This window comes from Trachurus japonicus, chromosome 3 (genome assembly GCF_045865225.1).
Source record: "Trachurus japonicus isolate A0001 chromosome 3, Traja_1.0".
Taxonomy (NCBI): domain Eukaryota; kingdom Metazoa; phylum Chordata; class Actinopteri; order Carangiformes; family Carangidae; genus Trachurus; species Trachurus japonicus.
The window spans coordinates 20,716,728-20,737,347 of record NC_140909.1 but is presented as its reverse complement, the minus strand read 5'-3'; the positions used below and the strand labels follow the sequence as shown (position 1 = coordinate 20,737,347).

Below are 20,620 nucleotides of genomic sequence, written 5' to 3'. Positions count from 1 at the left end.
TAAAATAATTTTTTTTTTAATAGAATTTTTTTAACTTGATATTTATACTGCACGAACAATGAAAGGGTAATGTATTACTTAAATGTATTGTTTCTTGTCTATTACATCTTCAACTTACCTGCAGAACTCTGTAGTTCTGTTTATTGATATTTCATTTTCCCAAAAGTGGAGTGTTTGTGGGATAATGTAATTTTTTTTTTTAAGTGAACAAAAGCCTGCTGAAAATTACACTCGAAATTATGGCCAGTGCAGTGACTGAATCAGTCAGTGTCCATATTCTTCCAAACTATTGGCTATTTAAACACTTCTGTTCCACCATTATAATTATCATCATTATTATAAGACAAGTGTCAACATGACATGTTAATAGATATTGGTTTTACTCTTTCTTTTCTTTTTTTTTATTTTAGAATTTTAAAAAATGAAAAATGTTCAAACATGTGGGTCTAATCTGGGTCTGAAGTGTTGAAGCTCCCTCTAGTGGACAAACATCAGTCACTTTACTTCGAGGACGCAGTGGCTTCTTGTTTGTTTACGATCACCTACAAAGTACATCAACTGCACTGAGCTGCAGATTACGTCACGGTCGGCAGGTAAGAGGCTGATTCAACAGAGTATTAATGAGGTAATTTCTGATGGAAACTATTGGACAAAATTCCGCAATGTTGGCGAGTAGACGGAGCACATGGGCGTTACTTTCTTGACGCCATGGGCTTTCTAACAGTTCAAGTTGTGCGAGAGTATGGACGCAGAACAGTGACATTAAGTTTTGGCGTTGAAAAATAAAACACAGGCATTGAAAAATACTTGTTTTTTTTATATAGCCTATATATTTTTAAATTAGGCTATGATGTATTTTCCAATGTCTGTCTCTCCTCTTCCTCATGTCTATCCTCTTTCAGTGACTGTTTATTTTTTCAGTGTCACTGGTGTTCATGGTTTTCAGTTTCAACTTACTGGCAGGGTTTTGGCATGGAGGGGAGGGTTTTGAAGGGAGAGGCTAGGAGCGCACACGCTTCAAGGGAGTAGAGGGGCCTAAGGTATCTGCTGCCAGCCGGCATTATTGTTTCCTGTCAGCATCCTGCATTGTGAAGAAGGAGAGGTACGTACAAATAAAATATTGTTATTTTTAATGCCTGTGTTTTATTTTGCAATGAGACGTTTTAACTGCCAATACTTGTTTGGATGTCAGCCTACAACTTTTTCTGCAATGCAAAACTTTACTTTCAATGCCAGAACTTAGTGTTCTTGCTCCATAGAGATACTCTTTGTTGTAAATGTTTTAAGACTGAAGATACAGCTGACATGATTAACTACAATTTGTAACCAGTTGACTGGTGCTGAAAATTCATTGACATCCTAGTTGATAAATGGTTTCATTGTTATAAACCCTTAGCTATGCCAAGACCATGGCTTTTAAAGTCACATCAGTTCATATCATTTTTTTTTTTTTACAGGCAAGATGAATTTGGAGGAGTACTTCAAAAGGATTGGTTTCCATGGCTCATATGAGAGCATAGACCTTGCAACACTGAAGCTGATCCACAAACAACATGTCATGTCAATTCCATTTGAAAACCTCAGCATTCACTGTGGCGAGAGGATCGTCATGGACCTGGAGGTCATTTTCAAAAAGATAGTAAGGAGCAGCCGTGGGGGCTGGTGCCTCGAAAACAACTTCCTGTTTGGCTGGGCGCTGAGAGAAATGGGCTACAACACTACGACACTGGGCTCCAGAGTCTTTAACAGTACCCTGAATCAGTTTGGAGCTCTTGAATCTCATCTGATCAACCAGGTTGTCATTGATGGAAAGGCTTACATAACTGATGTAAGCTTTGGGGTGTCTTCTCAAGTGCGGGAGCCACTGGAGCTCGTCTCTGGAAAGGACCAACCTCAGGCAGCGGGCGTCTTTCGGCTCATAGACAAGGGGGACATCTGGGCACTGGAGAAGACTGGTAGAAAGCCAGAAGTCATTAATCCAGAGTTTGCCAATTCAAGCCTGGTGAACAGGAAGGAAACAAAACCGATCTACTGCTTCAGCCTGGTGCCTCGTGAAGTTGATCATTTCATTGATAAAAGTCACATACTTCAGACAGATCGCAGTTCACTATTCACCAACAAGTCCATCTGCTCTTTGCAAACACCCAATGGATTCAGAGCCCTGATTGGTTGGATTTACAGCGAGGTCACTTACAAACCTGAAGAAGGTGTTGATGTCTTAGACATGAGGGACATACCAGATGATGAGATAGATCAAATTCTGAAGGAGAAGTTCAACGTAAAGTTGCCAAACAAATTAAAGCCTGTAAACAACAAAGCATGGTATACACTCTGAAAAACCACATGTAGGCTAGTTGTTTTTAAGTTGTCCAGACAGATGTCACAATCTTGGTTCATTTTAAGACAGACTAGGAAAAAAAAAGTATGTTAGATGTTATTCACTGAGTAAAAATGTGTATTAAAACCAAAACCCATTCTGTCAATAAAGGCCTGTAGTGTGATGCAGTAGGGTTTGACTGACAGGTGGCGCCACAGGATATTTCACAGCTGCTTCAGATTGTGTAACAGCCAGAGTTCTAATTGAAGGAGCAGACATGACTCTCAGTGAAAGTGCCGCCACCCAAGGAAAAGCTGGATTCACCCACTTGCTTATACCAATGTCACCGGTGAACCTTCAGTTTTTTATTTTGTCAAGTCAGGTTCTTGCTAACCTGGTTCATGTCCCATCTCCTGCTGCATGCTGAATGCACTAGGTAGCTACAACAGCACCAGCAATGAGGTTAAAGACATAACTTCAGAGCTGGATCCCACTGATTATCTCATCAGAGCTGCCATGGATCAAGTTCAAGATGCCCAAACCGTTGCTCCCCTGCACGAAAGCTACAGCTACCATTGCTTCACAGATCACCACAGGCTTGTCCAACAACAGCTTTCCCACCTTCAGCCAACAGGCAATGATAATTCTCCTGCCTTCAGAAACAAAGACGACACAACAACTAACCTCGACCAGATGGATGATCAATAACGTACCTTGATGAGAAAGAGAAAGAACCAAAATTCATGAAACCCATACAGCCAAAGCAGCGTGTCGCTCAACAACTCAAATTTTTAGCATTTGAAACTTCCCTGCTTTCTACTCATCCTAACCTTGAGGACTTAGAGAAGCCTCCATGCGGAAGTTTTCAAGACACATTCAAGCTGAAGAAAACACTTGGTGGTCAAAAAGCAAGATGGAGAGAGTAACCTCCCCTATAACCCATGTTTGTCTACCTCTGTGTACTTCCATTCACCTTCTGTGTAAATAAATGAAATGAAACGTGGAAATGTGCCGGAGGCAAGTGATGCTAATGTTTCCATATGTTGTTTTGTGCAAGTAACTATGTTTGTGAGTATGCCAAGTGTAAATAAATCAGAATGATCCTTAAATTATTCAAGTAATTTGAGTTTATCAATATGAGAGCTGCTATTGAGTGAAGAAAGACTGAGAGTTTTGTTAATATAACACTAATAGTCCTACACAGACTCCTCTCAGTGTGCATCAGTACCTCCTCAACACCAAAGAACCACACTGCAGACACACACACACTGAGCAGAGGATGGCACACAGATCATGTAAACATAATGCACGCGTATGCACAACTTTTCTTTCTTTCTTTCTTTTTTTTTTACTATTTTGAGTGCACCATAAAGTGTGTTGCATCGCATGTTGTCATACTTATCACTGAAATGCTCTTAAAACAGAAGTGTGAGTATAAAATACGTTAACTGAGACACAACATTAGACACGTGTTCTAGGCAGTGGCGTGCACAGACTTTTTGAAGGGCAGGGCCGAAAAGGAAAAAAAAGGACACATATAGCGCGTCCTCGCCACTTAAGAGGGCACTTTAGCATGCGTTTTGGCTGCCATGGCGGCACTTTAGCACACGTTTTGGCTGCCATGACGGCACTTTAGCATGCCTTTTGGTGCCCATGAGGTCATTTTAGCATGCGTTTTGGCTTCTAAGAGGGCACTGGTTCTAGGGTTGGTGTTAAAGGTGCCAGCGCCACTAGTATTGCCTGACTGAGTTTACTCACTGGCACTCACAAGCAAACACTGACGAGTTGAAACCACATCATTATGTAATCATGGCAAGCAGATCCTTCTGTGATCCTTCTGTGTAATGTGCCTGTTCCTTATAAATCATGTCCTATCGTGAAGCAGCTGCGGAGCAACAACTCAAGCACTGATCGCACAAGTGCCCAAGAAAATCATTAACTCTAACCCAAACATATCTTTACTGGCTACACAGGCTCAGACCTTTACAACTTGGAAGTTCCCTTGGGGAAAAGAGCTGAGTTGCAGTTTCGGTGTGGGGAACCTTTGGCTCCATACTCTGTCATATGACTACACATTTGGATTGCATGCAGGATCAGCCTAGACGGAAGGTAAGATTAAACACTCTTATGTTTATTTCTTGATATTCTGTGCTGCAAAGCTTTTTAGGTCTCGAACTTCATGTAGAATTTCTGACATTTTAGTATCACATGCATGAAAGTGTACTGAACAGTCTTCTTTGTCAATGTCTTCTGTGATCAAAACCCATTCAGATCTATCAAATCTTGACATTACGCTGCATTTTACAGGCAAGATGAATTTGGAGGAGTACTTCAAAAGGATTGGTTTCCACGGCTCATATGAGAACATAGACCTTGCAACACTGAAGCTGATCCACAAACAACATGTCATGTCAATTCCATTTGAAAACTTCAGCATTCACTGTGGCGAGAGGATCGTCATAGACCTGGAGGTCATTTTCAATAAGTTAGTGAGAAGCAGCCGTGGGGGTTGGTGCTTTGAGAACAACTTCCTGTTTGGGTGGGTGCTGAGAGAAATGGGCTACAACACTACGACACTGGGCTCCAGAGTCTTTAACAGTACCCTGAATCAGTTTGGCCCTGTGGAGTCTCATCTGATCAACCAGGTTGTCATTGATGGAAAGGCTTACATAACTGATGTAAGCTTTGGGGTGTCTTCCCAAGTGTGGGAGCCACTGGAGCTCGTCTCTGGAAAGGACCAACCTCAGGCAGCGGGGGTCTTTCGGCTCATAGACAAGGGGGACATCTGGGTACTGGAGAAGACTGGTAGAAAGCCAGAAGTCATTAATCCAGAGTTTGCCAATTCAAGCCTGGTGAACAGGGACCAAACAATAACGATCTATGGCTTCACCTTAGTGCCTCGTGAGGCGTCACATTTCTTTGAGATAAACGACACACTTCAGACAGATCCCAGTTCACTGTTCACCAACAAATCCATTTGCTCTTTGCAAATGCCCAACGGATTCAGAGCCCTGATTGGCTGGATCTACAGCGAGGTCACTTACAAACCTGAGGAAGGTGTTGATGTCTTAGACATGAGAAACATACCAGATGATGAGATAGAGCAAATTCTGAGGGAGAAGTTCAACGTAAAGTTGCCAAAGAAATTAAAGCCTGTAAACAACAAAGTATGCTACACAATCTAAAAAACAGCACCCTGTTTTTAAATCGTCCTGGTAGATGTCACAGCTTGTGTGAATCACAACAGACCAGGTAGAGCAGCTTGTTGAAGATTTAATTTTTTTTTTACATTGAACATTAAATGCTCTAAATTTTATATACAATGTTTAAGATTTTATATCCATCATTTTTATAATGACAAAAAGGAGTTCAAAGTTAAACACAATCTGGCAGTGTGACATGTTTAAGAAGTTGTTATCAAACCTACTCTCCAATTACCATAAAAATATTTGAAAAATGTCATGTCAGAAATATGTCATAAAATATATGTGATTTTACATGAATAAATAAACTGATCAAGACTGTGTCAGTGTGAATATATCCACTATCCAGCCAAATATTCAACAAACTGAATGTCATGGCCTGTGCAAAGGGAGATTTACATTAATTCAGAAGAATATTTGTACAGTATATTTCTATTTACTTTATCTGCATTTGCCTTCCTTCTTCATAAATATTTTGGATTATGAGAGTATATCTAGGCCTATCTTATATTTGTAGGCTACATGTTTTGTTATTTGTTATACATTGTATGTCTCCCTGTAGTGTTATCTGCCACCACCAAGGGCTGAAGGGTTTTGGGGTCATAGAAATCATATAACTTTTCTTTAGCTTTCTTTGGACAACCTTACAAACAGCGCCACCCTGTAGTCTCTGGGCTCGCCAGTAGGCCAGAGGGCGGGGGCGGGAGCTAAACTGTTCGCACCGCCCATTATTTGGTTTACATCCAATCATATTAGACCCTGTCACACAGCCAATGCTGATTGGTTTTCCGGGCCTGTCACTCAGCGGGAAGGAAGCAGTAGCACAGCCAACAGCAGGCTGTTGGGAGCAGACATGAATTCCCTGGAACAGGCCGAAGGTAACCAACGCAGAAAACAACTTTAATCATCTCATTTTAAAGTATCCAGCGGTCTGGTTTAGCCTCGTAGCTGTAATCACGTCGGAAATCCAAAAGAAATGTCTTAAAACGCGATAGAAAAGTGGGTGCAGAGTGGGAGTAGGTGGCTAGTCTGGTGTCGACACTTAGCATGTTTGCTAGCTTTACTGACACTGGACTTCTAGTCTTCTTCGTCTGTGTAGTTTTTAGCAAAGGCATATCGACTTATGTTATAAACTGTGCTGTGATGTTAAGTGTATTAGTTTCTGTTGCTCCGAAGTAGCTTTATAGATAGTTAAGGGTTGCAAGCAATCATAATGACCTAATACAGCAAGTCTGAAAGTGCACCGTGAGCAACGTTTTGGATATTTAACAGCTGCATTCAGGGCTTGTAATAATAATAACCACTTAGATATAACATGAAAAATGTTCTGTTATTCAGCCATGTCATCAGGTCCAAATACAGTGTACATTATTGTATCATTATTGTATCTTTCAGACCTGAAGGCGTTTGAGAGAAGACTGACAGAGTATGTGTCCTGTTTGCAGCCTGCAACAGGCAGGTGGAGAAGTAAGTACCTATTAGTGGTGATTGTCATAACCACTTATTTGCCAAAATATGTAACTATTACATGTATTTTTGTTCACATTATACATTTGATGACAATCAATCAAAAATAATTCTGAGAAGCTGTCAAAAGTTGCTACAAACAGTAAATGCCGCAGGTGGTGTCAATATAGTTGCAGTTTAAAGACTTGTAACCTGTTGTCACCAATGTTGAGTCTAAAATGTACTGATTTTGGTGAAACACTTGTCATATTGCTGCAGTTAGTCCTTTTCCCCTGTTTTGTTTCAGTGATTCTGATAGTGGTGTCTGTTTGTACGGCTACTGGGGCATGGAACTGGTTAATTGATCCAGACACACAGAAGGTATGTATTTACTCGTGTGCCAGACAGTTTTATCAAAAGCAACTTACAAGTGATGGGCATCACTAGGGCTTCAGTGCAACAGGAAACCTTGATGTAATCCCAGAGTACTGCATCTGTCCTATCAGTGCAAGAAGATCAGGTAAAGAAGTGCACAGATTTAATTTAATTCAGTTTATTTGATAGGGACAATGCAGGTTAACATAGTGACACTTCCACTTGTTACAAACAAGTCAATGTGACTGATGTTCTGCATACAGAGATTATAGCTAATGCTAGTTTCCAACTCCCGTCCCTAGTTAGGCTTTTAGTAGATGATGCATAGTAGTAGTAAGAGTTGTCAAGAGATGGGTTGCTCTTCAATAAGATGAGTCTTCAAGAAATATTTTAAGACAGAGAGGGACATCTATGCTCTGACAGCCTTCAGATGCCTGTCCACCATTGTGGGAACCACGGACAGCACGGATAGCAATTAACTTGTGAAGGCAATATCAGATGACATCTCTGGGAGGAAATGTAGTTGCATTCTTACCCTGTATGAGTACATCATAGACTGGAGTACATCCAAGCAGATGTGTAACAGACCCAAAGGATTCTGGGAATTTGTTTCTTGAATTTGATTTAGAATGCAATTGGTATTCAGTGGTGGAGTGACATGTGCTTTTTTATAGAGACCAGCTATCGGCAACATGATATAAACACGGGTTAGACTTGGACAGACTTTTATTATCATTCAGTATTAGTATCCAAGTGTAACTGACCAAAATGATGTTGCATCCCAGCACAGAATTAAGAATATAAAGAAGAAATATCAAAAATGCTATAAAGTGCAATAGCAAAGTTGCCTGAGGAGCTGCAGTAGTGCAGCGTGTTAGCATTCAGAGTTCGATGACCAGGGGGAAAAGCTGTTAGAGAAACTGGTGGTCCTGCACTGAAGGCTGTGGAACCTCTTTCCAGAGGTCAGCAGGGAGAACAGTCCATGTTGGGGGTGTGAGGAGTCACTGCTGATGTCTATGGTGGTTGGGGACATGCAGTGCTAGGTGCAATGTCCTGAATGGAGGGAAAAGAAGTCCCAATGATTTTCCCCGCTGTCTTCCACCGCTCTCCTCACATTCCTCCAGTCAGAAGCACTGCAGGCTTCACACCATGCAGTTGGTCAAATGCTCTCTATGGTGCTTCTGAATAATGTAGTGAGGTGGGGGCAGGTGGGCTCTCCTCAATCTGCGCAAGAAGTGCAGATGCGACTGTGCCTTCTTCACCAGTGACGCAGTGTTAACAGGCCAGGTGCGATCGTCTGTGATGTGCACCCCTAAGAACTTTGTGCTGCTGATCACCTCCACAGCCGTGTTGTCGATGAGAAGTGGAGCGTGGTTGGGCTGATTTCTTTTCCTGAAGTCGACAGTGATGATCTTGTTGGGTTTTGTCCACGTTCAGGATCAGGTTGTTTTCACGGCATCAGCCAGCCTCTCAAAGCACTTCATCATAATGGGAGTGAGTTGCAACGGGCTGGTAGTGATTAGGCTAAATGGTGTGATGATATACATTTTTTTGGCACTGGGATGATGGTGGCAGTCTTCAAACATGATGGGATTTTAGCTTGATCCAGTGACATGTTAAAAATGTCCGTTATAAGATAAACCAGCTGATTTTCACACTCCTTGAGCACTTGGCCCGGTATGTTATCAGGACTCAGGGCCTTCCGTCTGTTGATGTAGATCCGCTGAGAATATAGCTGAGAACAGTAAACATGACAGTTGTGAACGTGTGGAAAAGATGTATATGACCCTTTTAGAAATAGTCATTCTCAAACTTACTAACTGAACTTAACAGTTATTTCCTCTATTTTCACATAATCATATTCTTAAGTGTTCTAATGCACTTACATTTGATTTCTGTGGCTCAGTACAGTAAGAAAAGTTTTATATTTGACACAGTGATTGAATTTGCCTGGTTTCTCTTGTTTTGCAGGTCTCGTTCTTTTCATCGCTGTGGAATCATCCATTCTTCACCATCAGCTGCATCACTCTGATAGCTCTCTTCTTCGCTGGGATACACAAACGAGTGGTGGCACCATCAATGTATCCTTTGTCTATTTCAGTGCATAATGAAGCAGCATGTTTTGTTAGATTTACACATCACAAATCAACCTCAATCAATGACCAAGAAGTGCAGTGCATGCAGGAAATGAATTTTGGACATTTGTACTCTTTTAATGACTGATTAATTTATGTTCCTGTTTTTGGCTCACTGGTTAAACATCTTTGACTTTCACCACCTCAGAATTGCTGCTCGCTGTCGGACAGTTTTAGCAGAATACAACATGTCCTGTGATGATGTGAGTATTGTTGTGACAATATACCCAGCTTTTATTTTTATTAAGTGTTAAAACGTCTCTTATTTGACCTTTTCACAGACGGGGAAGCTTATACTCAAACCACGACCAAATACCCAGTAACCACTAGCTTTGTGTGGGCTGTTCAGACAGTGTACCAGCTCTTTGCTGATGACCACTGACAGTGACTTGCATCCTGTGGGTGGTCAGGGTTGTCATCGTGATGGAAATACGTTGGGAAGACAGAAGAAATGAACTGATCGGGCCTTTTAACAGTGTTGCTGTGTTGAAGTCACCAATGAAGCTGCTGATCTGCTCACATAGTTGTTGATATGTTTTACTCCATCAGTGTGAGTTCAGATGTTTATTTCTTTTTCTGATAAGCATGTATTTTATCTAAATGTTTCTATTTTTAATGTTATTTACCTAATAAACACCACAGGAGTGACCCTGCCTCTCTTTTTTTGTGCTAAAAATCTTTGAGTTTGCATTTCCGCTTTACTGGTTTTTACGACAGGGTTCCTGCCTTACGGTAGCAACAACTCTTTACGGCAGGGTCTCGTCTTCCACATGGCCTCCACCAACCAGGCTGGAGCCGAAGTGTGTGTTTGAGGTTCTGTAGCTAAGCTCAAGTGAACAGGAGGAAAAAGAAAGCAAAACACGCTGCATGCGCCGGTTGCACTTTATCAAAAACTGAAATGGGTAAAAGTAGAACCACGAAATTTAAACGTCCGCAGTTCAACGCGGTGGGACTGCCGGTGAACGCTGTGAAGGAAGCCGTCGCAGAGGAGGACGACTACGACGATGATAGTTGTCCAGCTGCGGAGTTACTGGAGAAAGTAGGAACACTGTCTCGTCCTGTTTTTACATCGAAATGACTTGTTTTTTCTTCTCCTTTCACCTTGTTACAGGCTCACGTAATTGAAACATTCTAGTGAAACACGATGTAGACTTCAGCCTGTTGAGGATTAACTTCTGAATGTGTGACTTGACTCTGATTGAAGCTTCTGATTTACTGTCAGAGTTTAATTAGGTCACAACTTTGAAACTAAACGAATGTGCTTACACACGGAAGGCCAGAGTTTATGTGTCCTTATTACTCGGGCTAGATAAATACACGAGGGAGACTCAAACAGGCTAGTTTAGTTTACGTCAAAAAACATACACTATTGACTTGCTCCCATTTGTAACTAAGATTTTAGTTCTCTTCAATTTTGCGCGTGTTATATGCGTTTTAACCTGTGATAGTGTTCAATCCCTCTGCCAAGATGATCCATACTCGACAGGTGTGTCGTGTCAAGATGCTGATTAACACCATGATTATTGCACAGGTGTGCTTTTGGCCCATGGCCCACAGTTAAAGGCCACTCTTATTTGCAACACCCCGATTGCTGTTTGCACAGTAAGATTTAAACTGGGGATCATCTATGAAATGTCAGATGCAACCAACGTCTGTCATTAGCATCATTAATTAAGATGAGAAAGTGGATAGAGGAGCTTTCCAGAGACTTTCCACAAGTTCTTTCACACTGCAAACCAAATGTTGCATCAGCTCAGCTGATTGAGCCAGATGTGCAGGTTCATGGTTGGTGTGGTTACATCTGGTCTGTGTTGGAAGCACTGCCAAATCCTCACACAACACTTGAAACAGCTTATGGTAGTGAAATGCACATTAGTTGTTTAGCGAAAGATTCACAGCATCGTGCTGCAAATATGAAACTTGCCTCTCTTTACACAGGGCATTAACCATGCTATGTGATCAGCATTTTGATAGGCTGCACCTGTCAGGTGGATGACTGCCAATCCAGCCAATCCCAGCTGACAGTGTGAGGGCTGGGTCCACCCTGGAAAGGTCGGAAGTTCATCACAGGGCTGATATGTAGAAACAAACAAGGCACACACACCAAGTAGTACTCACATTCACGACTAATGACAATTGTCAAGTTGCCAATTAACCTAATGTGCATATTTTTGAACTGTGGGGGGAAGCTGAAGAACCCAGAGAGAACCTGCTGACTCCCTCCGAGACTCTAGTGCTAACCACTGATGCTGCCCCAAGAGCTCACTAAAGTGTTTTTAAATAAGCCCTCTGTCTAAAAACAACAACACTGAAAAAATAGAGTAAAAACAATGTGTTTAGAGTCGTATCTCTTTCCACAGCTGGAGAGTCCGAGTGCAGACGTAAGGGAGTTTGCATGTGCCAGCATTTCTCGCGTGGTCCAGCAGAGCCAGACCATCCCAGGTTTTCTTCAGAGGGATGCCGTGAGGCGCCTGGGGCCCATGGTGCTGGACAGCAGCATGGCTGTCAGGGAGACGGCCACAGGAGCACTCAGGTGAGGCAGTAGTGCAGGGGGTATGGTGTGGACTGCGCTGAAATGTAACCTCAATGTGGTAACTTTTAATGAGGTCTGGTCCTGGTTACCAAATAGAAAGACATGGAGCTCATAAGGAAAGGCAAATAATAATTATTGTCAATGAATCCATCGTTTATTTTGTAGGTGAATTGTGTCAAACAAAATGTCAAAAACAAGATGACATTTTCTCAGCTCAGGGTTTGTCTGACCAACAATCCAAAACCCAAAGATAATCAGGTAATATTTAAGTGAGGGGGAAAAAAGTAAGTAATGAGGTGGTACATGAGTAGGACGTTTTGACATCCATGCAGAAGTACAGGTGTGATTTGTAACATCGCTACTCTGACCCTTAGGGTAATTGAGCCACTATAAATTAAATTTGTCAAAATGTCAACTTTAAAAAAGGCCTAATGTACTTTTTCCTGAATTAAAAGTGCCTCCTGAGTCCAGTTCAGTCAACCCCATGTTAACTTTAGGCAGATGAAAATCTACCTAAAGTTACCATATGGAGCACATTAGTTGCACTGTGCCAAGTTTTAAATATTGGTCTGCACATTTCTTCTCTCATGCTATTTCAAGTCAATCAGTTGCAGTGACGGTCAACACATTGCAGCGTGTTTGACAACTGTTTGACACAGAGAGTTAGATACATTACAACACAAAAATAAAAACCCAATAAAAAAGCAAGCTAATGGACAAAATATTTTAACTAATTAAGTTTTTGCATTTCAGTCCCCCCCCCCCCATCAAAATAATTTAATGTTGTATGTTGCGCATGATGGTATTTTGTCATGATGCTTCTATAGGGGGCGCCATGCTACAATAAAAAGAGAGGCTGTAAGAAGACTGAAGGCTCAGTGAGGCTTTTGTGATTTGATAGGTTGTGTTTTTTATTGTCTCTTGATGTATTTTCCAGTGTTTTATTCACGTAAGAAAACAGATCACACTTGCACTTGTCGCCTGTTGGTTTTTCCTCAACTCTCTTCAAATACCAATGATCAAACATTTCGTCAGTGCTGTTGACCCTCTAAGCAGCAGCAACACAACAGTCATGTTCAGCACCATAATCCTGTTCGCACTGAGCACAGCACTTGTTTTGGTACCAGAGTACATGCTTAGCCCCTGTCCAGAGTTTTGTCCTCCCGTAAGCTTTAAGTTTGGGGTCTGTCTGTGTATGGGATATCAAAATGAAAGCTCATGGTGTATCTCCAGGCTCCCTTTCCCCCCCTCAAACACACAAACAGCATCTCTGTCAGTGAATCCTCCCTCCACTGACTGATGAGTGTGCGTCTGCAACTGTTTCTCCCTGACAGGAATCTGAGTGCATGTGGAGGCCAGGAGGTGTGTGAGGACATGGTGAAGCACGACGTCATGACTCCTCTGACAGCAGTGCTTAGAGAGGTGAGAGTCTGCCACTGCTTTTAGCTCACTCCATCACTTCAGTTCCTTCTCATCAGCAACTGTTGAAGCCAGCGTCAAGATCCTCAGCAATTAGGTTTGATCCCAGAACAGAGATATTAGTGATTTTGTTAAAAAAAAAGAAAAAAAAAAGGCTGCACCCTGACTTAAACACTTAGTCCTAGGAAGCTTGCTCTCGGCTGTTGCTGGAGTTGAATATGTCCTGAGATAGAAATATACCACCAGTTTCTAGAAAATTAATTCATATCAGCGATAGCATTGCTAAAACCAAACCATCATTCCTGTTTCACTTAAAGTTGTGTTGTCATCTGCTAAGCAATGTTGTTTTCTCTCCAGTGCTGTGCTGGTTTTGAGATTGCCATCACGCAGATGGCCGACCAGAAGAACGCATTGGAGGATGTCGCCAATGAGGCTGTGAACTTACTCTGGAATCTCTGGTAAGCCAATATGTTGTGCAAGCTGAATGTTTTTAAGCTTTTATTTATCACAAGATAGTTTACTGAGAATGCAGCTCACACACTTGCTGTTGGCTGGTTAGCTCCTCATGAGGCTGTAGGTCATAACGACTTATCTGTATATACTTGAGCCTTTCATACCTAGTCCAAAAAAAGTCACCAGCCCACTTCTTGTATTTTGGTTTTTGCAACTGTTAGTGACATCAAACTATAATAATTGTCCCAGAGCTGCTGAATATTAATAGCTTTGTCTTATATTTGTCTCCTACTATCTTGTCTTGCCAGTGAGTGCAGCAGCCAGGCACTGTCTGTCTTCAACAAAACAGGTCTCCTGGATCTGGTTGTCCAGTGTCTGGAAAGACACCCACACAACGTGGAGCTGGCCATATCTGCTGGTAGGACTAATTACTATTCTGTTAACTGGTTGCAATGAGTATTATTTATTTTTCGAACATCCTCAGTTTACTTTCATGACAGTTACACACATTACTGCTGGTAAGGGTATGGGGTATGCCATGTAATTGACTGCACCTCCAAACGACACTGATGTTTAGATAATCTCAAACGCCTCATTCTGCCTGTGCAGAGCCAGTCAGGTTATTGCTGGGTCGACCAGATGAGACGTGCCAAGCTATGTGCAAAGATAATAAAACACAGTTTTTGATGCTTCAAGTATTTTAGTTGGTAGATAAAAACTCAACATCAGAGTACAGCCTTGAATCATATACTGAGACGGTTTCATCGGTAGAAGTGTTTTGTTACATCCTTACTGTTGCTGACAGTTCTGTGATATTTGAGGCTGGTAGCGGAAACAAGTTTGCAACATGTGGACTGGTCATTAGCATCACAAATGTCCGTAATTAACCGTTTAACTGTAACGGAAACCATAGCCCTATAACCTAACCTGTTTAGCTTCTCAAGATCAAAAAAAGTTTCCTCTCTGTGTTCTCCCAGCCCACTGTTTGCACACTGTGACTGAGGATAACCCAGAGCTGCTGTGTAGCATGAACACTGCTGTGCTCGGTGCCCTGGAGAACGTGTTGCTGACATCTCAGCCAAGCATGGCACACACCCTCCTCAGGACACTGGCTGCAGGTACAATTTGTCACTTGTCGTGTCTTTTTTTTGTTCTAAATAGTTTTAAACTAAAACTTGCCACAGAAAAACAAGTTGAAGAGGACATTAAAGATGTCCTCTGTGGGCGGAAGTTGCTGTTAAGTTTAAGGAACATGCACAGCAATTGTTGATGGTGTGACTGTGACCCCCTCCTAAGTCCTTCCTGTGCCTGCTGCTTCACTCAGGGACACTGTGGAACCTGAAAGGCAGCCTGCCTGCTGCCCGTCAGGCCCAGACTCTCAGCGCTGTGGTGAACACCTTGTCACAGTGCCTGGCTCTGGACGCAGGGACCCTCATACCTGAGCTCAAACAGGCAGAAGAGGTTCGTCACAAAAACACACCGCCTGTGACGGACGTAGAAGAGCAGGCTGTAGGTGAGCTTGCTGTAGAGGAGATGGGTGAGGAGGACGAGGAAGGACCAAGACAGAAGAAGAATGGAAAGGCGGCAAAGGTCGATAATGACGTCTCCGACCTCCTGCCTGTAAGTCGTGTCTCATGTACAGTTGTACTTTGTGTTGCTGATTTGTGTGTAAAACTTTTGATATCTTGGATATATCTTAAATATTGGATCAAAACACAAAACCACATTTAAAGGTGTACAGAAAAGAAAACTGAATTTGAGCCCACTCTGGATCATAAAATTAATGTGATAACTCATCTTTCAGACGATGTAGGCCAAACTTTGTGCAAAATTCTATTTTTGAGTAAATCCGGGATGAAAGTGTGTATTTTTTTTTTCGCATTGGATAATGCAGGCGCACGGATTATACGTCAGCCTGTACACGATTCATCAGCCACTGATATTGGATCCGTAATCCGTCAGTCAAACGTCTGAGACACGCACACACACACAGAGCTCGGGCTCGCCCCAAACTTTGAATATCCCGCCCGCTCGATAACGACCAATCAAATTCGTTTTCCTCACTCGGGTAAACTCGTGTTGCAGCTCGTGACAACTCGGCGCGACAAACAGGACAAACGGCAATTTCTGTACACCTTTAAAACATACACGGTCAGATTTTGGCCTTATTTGGATAAAAATTCAGATTTTGGCCTTTCTCTGAGATCTAACAATAGGAACCATTTATACACAACCCCTCGTGTAACCATCTCGTTTTAAGTGTGAAACACAAACTATGACTTTTTTTTTCAATTACATCTTTAACAAAAATGCAGGGGGCTCTAAGAATAGACATGAATGAATTAAAAACAGATCCTCAGTATCAAGTGCGGTAAATATTAAGATGTTACTTGTCTGTGTTCATTGGGGAGGAAACGACACAGTTTTGTATTTTGGAGGCTCATGTTAATGCCAGGTGAAAAGGTGGCGCATGAGTCATCCTAGACTGCGAGGCAGACTGACAGGACAGACAAACCGTCGGATTCGCGGGAGCAGATTAGGGACACTCAGCACGGTTCAACTGGGGACCAGCTTCTGGCTTCGACCACGCTGACTGTGCCCAGATCTGACCTCGGCGCGACAGAGCTGTCCCTCTCAGCTCAGTCACAGCGGGAGCCCCAAGATTGCGGGTGACATTCATGATGACGTTCCAACATACCCTCCAATATCAGGGGTTATACAATGGGGTTATATTCATCTTAGCATCTTAGCTTTTTTTTTTTTTTTAGTTTATATAAACGCACCCAGACACTGTTGAAAGCACTGGAGTGAAAAACTGAGCCCCACTTAAACCTCGCTTTCCCCTCAAATGTGACACCCTTGCAGCAGGTTTTCACAAGCATCATGGTTCAAAAGTGTGGCTCGACATGTTGGAATACAACTGTTGGACTAAATCTCTTCATCGTGTCGGGCAGCTGAACTCAGACTGGGTGATAACTATGCTAACAGTCATCGTTTTGGTAGGATGTTGACTCACATGGCTGCTTGTTTTTGTCCAGAGGGGCAAGGAGGAGCTGAGGGAGGCAACGGCCTTGCTGACAGCCCAGCAAACGTCCTTAGAGATCATCGTCAACATGTGCTGCTCTGACGGTGAGTGTTGTGGACATGGACAGCAGTGCTGACCCCAGGCACTTCTCCTCAACATTATTTCCTTTGACATGGCTACCCAGTATGTGTTTGTCTATCAGAAAAGCTATTAAAACAAGAAATACGTGAAATGAGTTCATCTGAGTGGCCTGGAGACATTTCCTGTTGCTCTTGATCCGATCTATGTGCATGTGCCTGTTCAGATCCATCTGATGACGAGTGGGAGGAGGAGTCGAGCAGCGACGAAAGCGACATGGGTCCGGACGGTCTCTGTGACGGAGTGTCCAATCTTATGTCTCCACTGTGTTTGTCAGCTGAGGTTCACGAGGCCTTAATCAACCACAGCATCCCTGAAAAGGCAAATACATGTCTGCTTCATCAGTGTTGGATGTTGTATTTAACAAAAATATTGTAAACATACAGTGAATCCTGCACAACTGAACTACTTACATGTAGTAGTAGTAGTAATCTACATCTTTTTTCCCCCCCTCATGATTCAAGGTCCTCAAAAAGACCGAGTTCCCCAAAACGGAAGCCATGGATGTGTGCCATCAGAATCCCTCCTGGAGAGGCCTGATAAAAAAGTAATCTTCTCACTTTACATTTTCTCTTGATCTTCACTGTGTGATCTACAGACAGATGACAGTTCCAAGGAAAAACCAACATAACCTCTTAGTAAGCTGTTGGACCACCACGTGGGGCCAGATCAGCTTCAGTGTTCTTGGCCTTGATGGTCCAAACGTCTGAACTCTGTTGGAGGGATGAGCGCTGTTCCTCCAGATGTTTCCTGTGGTATTTTGATGATGGGGGAAGGTGTCGTTTTATATGTTGGCCCAAAATCTCTCAAAGGTTTCAGCTGGTTTGACCTCTGATAACTACATAGCTCATAGCATATCATTCAAATCAAAGCATCTAATGACCCTGGTGCCCAATTTCATCCAGTTTGTTCCCTTATTTTTCTTTCTTAAATTGCTCACTATTTTTGTTGTCATCTCAGCCTACAACTTCAAGCAAATACACTGATACACTTGAAGTTTCTGCTACTGCTTTTATAACAACAGTCATCTTTCCTCAGGATGCAGCGTGTACAGTCCCGGGCTCTGACGTGTCTCCACAGCATACTCTCTGCCATGGATGCAGAGTCTCTGGGAGGACCAGCAGCCCTGCAGGGAGCAGCGCAGCACCTGTCCACCCTGGTCTTCGGCGCAGCAGGTCTCATTTATGTCATTTTGTAACACAGCACAGCAGCCAACTGTAGTTCATACTTAAGTACTCCGTTGTTTAGTTGTATTTTTTAATGCTAAAAACACATTGATGGAAGCAGCAGACAGACTTTGAGTTTAGCTTTGGAGTCAGAATATGGGTGAAGAGTGAAAACCATAACTGAATCACAATAGATGGATGAATCCCCAGTCAGTTGGAGAAGTATGCAGTTGCAATGCTGAAGCATCTAATACATCTGCAAAGTAAGCACAATGTCCCCTCTTGTTTTCAGAGATACCAAAAGACAAGGAGTTCCTCGAGGCCGTCATCAGCGCCATGCGTTCTCTGTTACAGATGATTGCCTCTAAAAATATCCCCCAGGTACAGATTTTACCACAGCTACATATTTTCCATCACTGATTTTGGATAATTGGGCAATTTTAAAAGGTTATTTCTGTGGGTTTAGTTTTGAACTTCCATAAAGTTGGGGATTGTTAAGAAAATGAAATCAGAATCTATGCAGCTGAGGTTAAGATACCCTGACTTTTAGTCTTTATTACGGAGTACTCTTAAATTGCTGGCTCCTATATAATGCCTCTTATTAACAACTAAAATCAAACTCCTGCCTGGTAACTGTCCACACCAGAGTCAAATATTAAAGTCCAGACAGAGATCATTTTGATGACATCATCGGGGTTACTTTCTCCTCTAGAATGACAAAAGATTGTTTTCAGTCTCACTAACACTCATAATGATCAGTAAACTGAATGTTTTGTGTAAAATCAGTTGAGCCCCCCTTTACCTTTCTGTGACTGAATGAATAGCAAACAGAGACTACGCTTTGTATTCATGTAAAAATGATCCACAAAATGGTTCAATATCTGTCGTCTCTCTCAGTGTATGACCCCCCAGCAGCTGATGAGCCTGAGCGATGCGGCCACCCGCTGTGATGTTGTCAGTGTGAGGGTCAATGCCGTCGCCATTCTGGGCATCACTGGCAGCACATTAGCCAAAGAGAAAGGCACTGCTGAAACCCTTCAGGTATGATTTTTTTTTTTTCTCCTGCCATTTTTCTTGTCTTGTTTCATTTCTTGCTCCTCTAAGAAACTCTGCTCCTACAGATGATTGGAAATGCCTTACTTCAAGTTGCCACAAAGGATACTGACCTGGTTGTAAATGGAGAAGCACTCGATGCCTTGTTTGATGTCTTTGCGGATGGTGACGAGGCGGAGACAGCTGCTAAAAAAATCCAGTTATTACCTGCACTGAAGGCACTTCAACCTGTCTTCAAGGCCAAGGTACCTGGGATTCATATTTAACACTGTTTGACACTTGGTGATTCATCAACATTTTTATGCAATTCCACATTGCCATTTTCCAAATGGATTATTAACCTACATTTCCAACCACTGCACATTTGTTTCTCCTCCTTGCTGCTTGAATTACACCAATTTTTCTTTTCTCCGCCAGATTCGTAAAGAGGGAAGAGGCAGGTACAGCCCTCAGCAGCTTTGTGTACTGGATAACATCAAAGTGAACCTGAGAAGATTCATTGGTTATCTGGAGAAGGTGGTGAAAAAATAAGGACTTGTGTATTTTACGACCAGTTGAACATGTATGTTATGGTCGGAAATTGTATGCTAGCGGGAGCATAGCATGAAACGGAATATGGTTGTGAAACCATCAAGTATTTATTATGTTGGTAGCAAACCATTTGTTAATGTTTATATTCTCTAAATGATTTACTATTAGTGATGTGAACGTTTACTTGTAAAGAAGGTCGGGTGAAAACTAATAATTATTAGTTCTAGTGTGTTGCAGTAAAGAGTGCTTTTCCCTACATTTAACACAAAAGGTTATTCAGACTTCAATGTGAATATTTTCATATCCCCAGTAACATTTGAGTAAAACAGGTTTGCTGAACTGATGACTGGTTTCAACATGGCTACCCTTGTTTAAGCTATGTATTTCAATGGGCAAAAATATTTGATGTTTTGCTGGTCCAGCACAAGTGCTGTTGAAAACTTTACCTTTTTATATGACTGATATTTAGTATTGGCTTGTGTATGAGGGAGATTTTGCTTTATGGAATCATTGCTACCTTTCAGTAACTTACTAAGATCGAAGGTTTAGTATGCTCACTGCCAAGGTTTAAATGATATAACATATATATAAAAATAATAGACTACAGTAATTTAAGACAGGCATTTTAGCCTTCAGAAACGAACACCTATTCTCTACCTCTGCCTCTCAGTCCATGTATGAGCATTTGTTGCACACTCTGCAACTACTCTGATGCCTGGAGTGGTAAAGCTTTTCTGTCTGCAAGTCACACCAGCCAGCCTTCTGCAGAAAGTGTTTCTCTCAGTAACGTAAGATGATTGCCGAAATACAAGTTTGAAAAAATCTC

The 20,620-nt window shown here is 42.1% G+C and overlaps 4 protein-coding genes across 6 annotated transcripts; all 4 read left to right on the top strand.

Annotated features, from left to right (window-relative positions):
- Nucleotides 1-489: 489 nt before the first annotated feature.
- On the top strand, nucleotides 490-5,841 carry LOC146989916 (arylamine N-acetyltransferase, pineal gland isozyme NAT-10-like). Of its 2 annotated transcripts, XM_085766101.1 has the most exons (3): nucleotides 490-593; nucleotides 4,291-4,426; nucleotides 4,625-5,841. In XM_085766101.1, the coding sequence occupies exon 3, from the start codon at nucleotides 4,630-4,632 to the stop codon at nucleotides 5,500-5,502; it is 873 nt and encodes a 290-aa protein (XP_085622227.1). In that variant the 5' UTR covers nucleotides 490-593; nucleotides 4,291-4,426; nucleotides 4,625-4,629; the 3' UTR covers nucleotides 5,503-5,841. The 2 variants fall into 2 exon arrangements, with proteins under 2 accessions (XP_085622227.1, XP_085622237.1); XM_085766111.1 differs by lacking the exon at nucleotides 490-593 and having other exon boundaries at nucleotides 4,235-4,426.
- Nucleotides 499-2,919, top strand: LOC146989917 (arylamine N-acetyltransferase, pineal gland isozyme NAT-10-like). Of its 2 annotated transcripts, none has more exons than XM_085766134.1 (2): nucleotides 499-593; nucleotides 1,458-2,919. In XM_085766134.1, exon 2 carries the CDS (start codon nucleotides 1,463-1,465, stop codon nucleotides 2,333-2,335), a length of 873 nt encoding a protein of 290 aa, XP_085622260.1. In that variant the 5' UTR covers nucleotides 499-593; nucleotides 1,458-1,462; the 3' UTR covers nucleotides 2,336-2,919. The 2 variants fall into 2 exon arrangements, with proteins under 2 accessions (XP_085622260.1, XP_085622251.1); XM_085766125.1 differs by lacking the exon at nucleotides 499-593 and adding an exon at nucleotides 1,034-1,102.
- Nucleotides 5,842-6,255: 414 nt separating the features above from the next.
- cnep1r1 (CTD nuclear envelope phosphatase 1 regulatory subunit 1) lies at nucleotides 6,256-10,124 on the top strand. The gene is made up of 6 exons (XM_085766091.1): nucleotides 6,256-6,398; nucleotides 6,916-6,987; nucleotides 7,274-7,347; nucleotides 9,313-9,422; nucleotides 9,625-9,679; nucleotides 9,758-10,124. The coding sequence occupies exons 1-6, from the start codon at nucleotides 6,374-6,376 to the stop codon at nucleotides 9,797-9,799; spliced, it is 378 nt and encodes a 125-aa protein (XP_085622217.1). The 5' UTR covers nucleotides 6,256-6,373; the 3' UTR covers nucleotides 9,800-10,124.
- A 111-nt stretch (nucleotides 10,125-10,235) lies between these two features.
- Nucleotides 10,236-19,982, top strand: heatr3 (HEAT repeat containing 3). Its single transcript, XM_085766075.1, has 15 exons — nucleotides 10,236-10,515; nucleotides 11,837-12,009; nucleotides 13,344-13,431; nucleotides 13,786-13,886; nucleotides 14,190-14,299; nucleotides 14,859-14,999; nucleotides 15,206-15,501; nucleotides 16,920-17,010; nucleotides 17,211-17,365; nucleotides 17,509-17,591; nucleotides 18,083-18,219; nucleotides 18,503-18,591; nucleotides 19,108-19,251; nucleotides 19,332-19,508; nucleotides 19,681-19,982. The coding sequence occupies exons 1-15, from the start codon at nucleotides 10,375-10,377 to the stop codon at nucleotides 19,792-19,794; spliced, it is 2,040 nt and encodes a 679-aa protein (XP_085622201.1). The 5' UTR covers nucleotides 10,236-10,374; the 3' UTR covers nucleotides 19,795-19,982.
- The last annotated feature ends 638 nt before the right edge of the window (nucleotides 19,983-20,620 follow it).

Excerpts from the sequence above, each read along its gene's own strand:
- LOC146989917 (XM_085766134.1), top strand. The coding sequence starts at position 1,463 with ATGAATTTGGAGGAGTACTTCAAAAGGATTGGTTTCCATGGCTCATAT.
- heatr3 (XM_085766075.1), top strand. The coding sequence starts at position 10,375 with ATGGGTAAAAGTAGAACCACGAAATTTAAACGTCCGCAGTTCAACGCG. Across the intron at positions 17,592-18,082 it reads TGGAGAGGCCTGATAAAAAA|GATGCAGCGTGTACAGTCCC; the intron begins GTAATCTTCTCA and ends ATCTTTCCTCAG. Across the intron at positions 19,252-19,331 it reads GCACTGCTGAAACCCTTCAG|ATGATTGGAAATGCCTTACT; the intron begins GTATGATTTTTT and ends CTGCTCCTACAG.
- cnep1r1 (XM_085766091.1), top strand. The coding sequence starts at position 6,374 with ATGAATTCCCTGGAACAGGCCGAAG. Across the intron at positions 6,399-6,915 it reads TTCCCTGGAACAGGCCGAAG|ACCTGAAGGCGTTTGAGAGA; the intron begins GTAACCAACGCA and ends TGTATCTTTCAG. Across the intron at positions 6,988-7,273 it reads TGCAACAGGCAGGTGGAGAA|TGATTCTGATAGTGGTGTCT; the intron begins GTAAGTACCTAT and ends GTTTTGTTTCAG.
- LOC146989916 (XM_085766101.1), top strand. The coding sequence starts at position 4,630 with ATGAATTTGGAGGAGTACTTCAAAAGGATTGGTTTCCACGGCTCATAT.